This window comes from Caenorhabditis briggsae, assembly GCF_000004555.2.
Source record: "Caenorhabditis briggsae complete genome, chrIII, whole genome shotgun sequence".
Classification (NCBI taxonomy): domain Eukaryota; kingdom Metazoa; phylum Nematoda; class Chromadorea; order Rhabditida; family Rhabditidae; genus Caenorhabditis; species Caenorhabditis briggsae.
The window spans coordinates 9,636,738-9,640,135 of NC_013490.2; the positions used below are offsets into that span (position 1 = coordinate 9,636,738).

Genomic DNA, 3,398 nt, shown 5'->3' on the forward strand with positions numbered 1-3,398 from the left:
TCGAATAGCGCACTGGTTTACACGCCGGTGTGTGAAGCGATAGACCCGAGTTCGATCCTCGCTCGAAGCACCGGATTTTTGAAAGGGGCGAAAAAGGCCAAAAATGCCCAAAAAGCCCTTTGCATCCTCATCAAGGCTGTGCAAAAAGGCGGCTGGGCGCGGCTTTTTTGTGAAAGCCGTGAAAAGCCGCGGCTAGCCGAGGCCGGCCGCGGATAGCCTCATGAAAACGCGTGAAGTGTAAATCAATTAGTTTTTGAATAATTTCGTTTTTTTGTCCTACTTTTCAAAAAAAAAATCTACGTTTCTCATGAAACAATTATTTCAAAAGGCCGTGAAACGCCGCACGGCTAGCCTGGGCCGGCCGCGGCTTCTTCGAATATTTTTTCTGAAGCCGCGGCTGGCCGCGGCCGGCCGTGACACAGCCTTGATCCTCATGTAGAAATACGAGCGCGCCACCTGAGAAATGATAAAAACATAGAAAGTGCCAAATATTGACGTCTTGAGGTTGTGGAACGATGGTAGAACAAGCCCAGAAGCCGGAAATCTCTAGTTGACACTTTGTATAACCATACCATACACGGAAATGTACTTTGTTGAGGTGTTATTTGCTCAAAAGTCGGCCAAAGTCTTTTTGATTATGTTCAAAATGCTATGTTTCACATTAATGATCGTTTTCTATTTTTTCCAGATTTTTGAAAAAAATTTCCAAAATTCCAAAATTTTTCAAAAACTGAATTTTTCGTTAAAATTTTTTCTTCTTTTTTTCAAGACGGAAATATATTTGCATCATTTTTCTCGGGTAATTTGCTACATTCCACAGAAAAGTTTCATGCTTTAGCTCTATTTTGAAGAAAGTTATGCTCGAAAACCACAAAGTGGACAACCTTTTGCACGGTACTGTATATATTTCGGCGTGTTGATTCAACTTTCTAGAGGAAATTGGCTGTCGCGAGGAAGTTGAGCATCCTTCACAGATTTCCTAGCTCCGTTCGACCGACTATCAGAGAAAGTTCGGTAACTTTCTACTAATTTATCTCACACTGGCACTAAAAATCATCCAGGAAGTTGAAACAAAACGCCAAAATTGAAATTAACTTATTTGATGTAAAAATGAGGCTCCGGAACATTTTGCCACCAAGATAATGAAGACAAATGGATTGGTTTCAGACTAAAAAAAAATAATTTTTGGGTTATCAAATATTATTTTCTGATAATATGTTCGGAAATTCGGAACATTTGAGAAAAAACCGTGAAAAACATAAAATCTGGAATTTTTCGAATTTCAGAATGTGTTTTATCAGAAAAAGAATATTTGAAAATCGCGACATTGTTTTTTAGTTTGAAACCTATCCATCCGCATGTATCACAGTGTCATGCAATAAAAAACTACTCATTCGACATTATAAAACAGTAAATTCAACAGAAACACGAATTTCTTCATGTCGAATTTGAATTCGAGCGCTGATCCCAACAGAATTTCGAATCCTGAACTTCTTTAGTTCTGCTTCTGCTTCTGCCTTTTCTTCTGTTTGTAATCCTTTCAACAAAATGTTCCAATCTGAGTTGTTTTCCCTTTTCACAATAATAAAGAATATCTTTAATTTTAGATTGGAATTATACATTATACAACATAATATAATTATACAACGAAATTGTGCATATAAAACAATGTTAAGAGAAATTACAGAAGAAAAAGGTGGAAAACAAATTCTTAAGAATAATGTGAAGAGAATCAAACAGTCCATAATTCTTTGAAATTTGAAATAGCAAAATTAATAGGAAAATGTGTTCTCATATCACGGCTTCGAATTCGTGCAATAACCCCGGTAGAATTTTGTATAGTGAAATTCTTGACTTCTGCATCTTCTGAAAATCCTTCCGCTTTTAATCCTTTCAATAGTATATTCCAATCTGAGTTGTCTTCCCTTTTCACAAGAACAGAGAGTAGCTTCAGTTTCCGATTGGACCCCTTCATCCATAATTTGAAAAATCGATTAAAATCACTAAGTGAGATTTGATCTGTATTTATACGACAACGTTCCACATTCAATGTTAAGAGATCATCTAACTTCAAATTGAAATGACCACATAAGTACAACACCTTTAGGTTTTCCATTCCGATGTGTTGAACGGTTAGATTTTCATGGAGAGGAACAGAAACTAATTGGACAATTTCAACAACTGGTAGAAAATCTCTCAAAATGTTTTGAGTGTTCAAAATACATAGTTCGTTTCCTCTCTCTCCAAAGAAGTATGTTAATTGAATGGTTCCAAATTTTGGAAACGTATTCCGAAGTGATTGCATATCTATTGTGGCATCCCAACTTCAAATACGGCTCCATAATCCTCAAATTGAAAAATCGAGCAGAGATGTTGAATCCATTCTCTTAAACTTATTCCTTGATTTGAAATAGTGAAGGCTCTATTTCTGGGAAAAGTTAAAAATTCCTATACATCAAGATTGACAGGAATATCATCCAAGCTCGTCATAATTCCGTCAGTTTCTTGTGATTTAAATTGGAACCGGACTGATTTTAATTCATTTGTGATGAAAATGATCTCCACAAATACCTTCATGTTTATTTGTACATTTGAAATCGGTATACAAAGAGACTTAATCTTTGAATGTGATTTCTTCGACGCAAATGAGAAGGCAGCTCTGAAATTAAATTAACTCAATGCAATAGATCCAAACAAGATGAGAAAAAAAATCACTGCTCATGGAGGCTCATTTTTTTGTTTTCATAACCTTCAAACCAAGATCATCAGACTTAGACTTAGAAAGGGAAATCACACGTCTGTCATATCTGGAAACAATTAATTAACTGTTGATCTGACTTCAATCTGCAAAAATACGGGGCCCAAATGAAAAACGCGTATCTAAAGCATGAACGAAAAGACGATTGGGAATAGATCTCCATGACAAGGTGCAACCCGGGAAACAAATTTTGTGTTTGATAGATGTACAGATGAAAAGAGATCTTGCAACAGTAATCGGAAGTAATTTTTTTAGAAAATCCGGAAAACGGGAATGACTAGAAAATAGGCAATGAGAAGAAACAAGAGGATTGAGATAAGATCGTCTGTGTTAGTGCTCGAATTCAAATTCGTGATGGGGGAACATACGTTACTGTTGAATTCACTGCTTTAAATTATAAAAAAATATGGTTTTTAAATTTGATTTAACATGTTTATCCGGATTAACTTCGTCAGGAAAACTTCAACCGAGAGTTGTCTGTGTATCGGTGTCTGAAGATTCCAACTATGTCCCCAGTTTGCCAGGAGAACTTATTTTGCTAAGTAAGCGGTCACTAGTCCAGTCTTTCCCTTCTTTATATTTCCAGGTGTGCATTTCAATTCCAAAAACGTCTTTGGTTTCGCATGAGAACATCATGTAA

At 36.1% G+C, this 3,398-nt stretch overlaps 1 protein-coding gene across 1 annotated transcript; it reads left to right on the forward strand.

The window, feature by feature from the left end:
- Window positions 1-3,164: 3,164 nt before the first annotated feature.
- On the forward strand, window positions 3,165-3,398 carry CBG25912 (the record flags this gene model as incomplete). The annotated part of the gene is made up of 1 exon (XM_045244276.1): window positions 3,165-3,398. One exon carries the CDS (start codon window positions 3,165-3,167, stop codon window positions 3,396-3,398), a length of 234 nt encoding a protein of 77 aa, XP_045098986.1.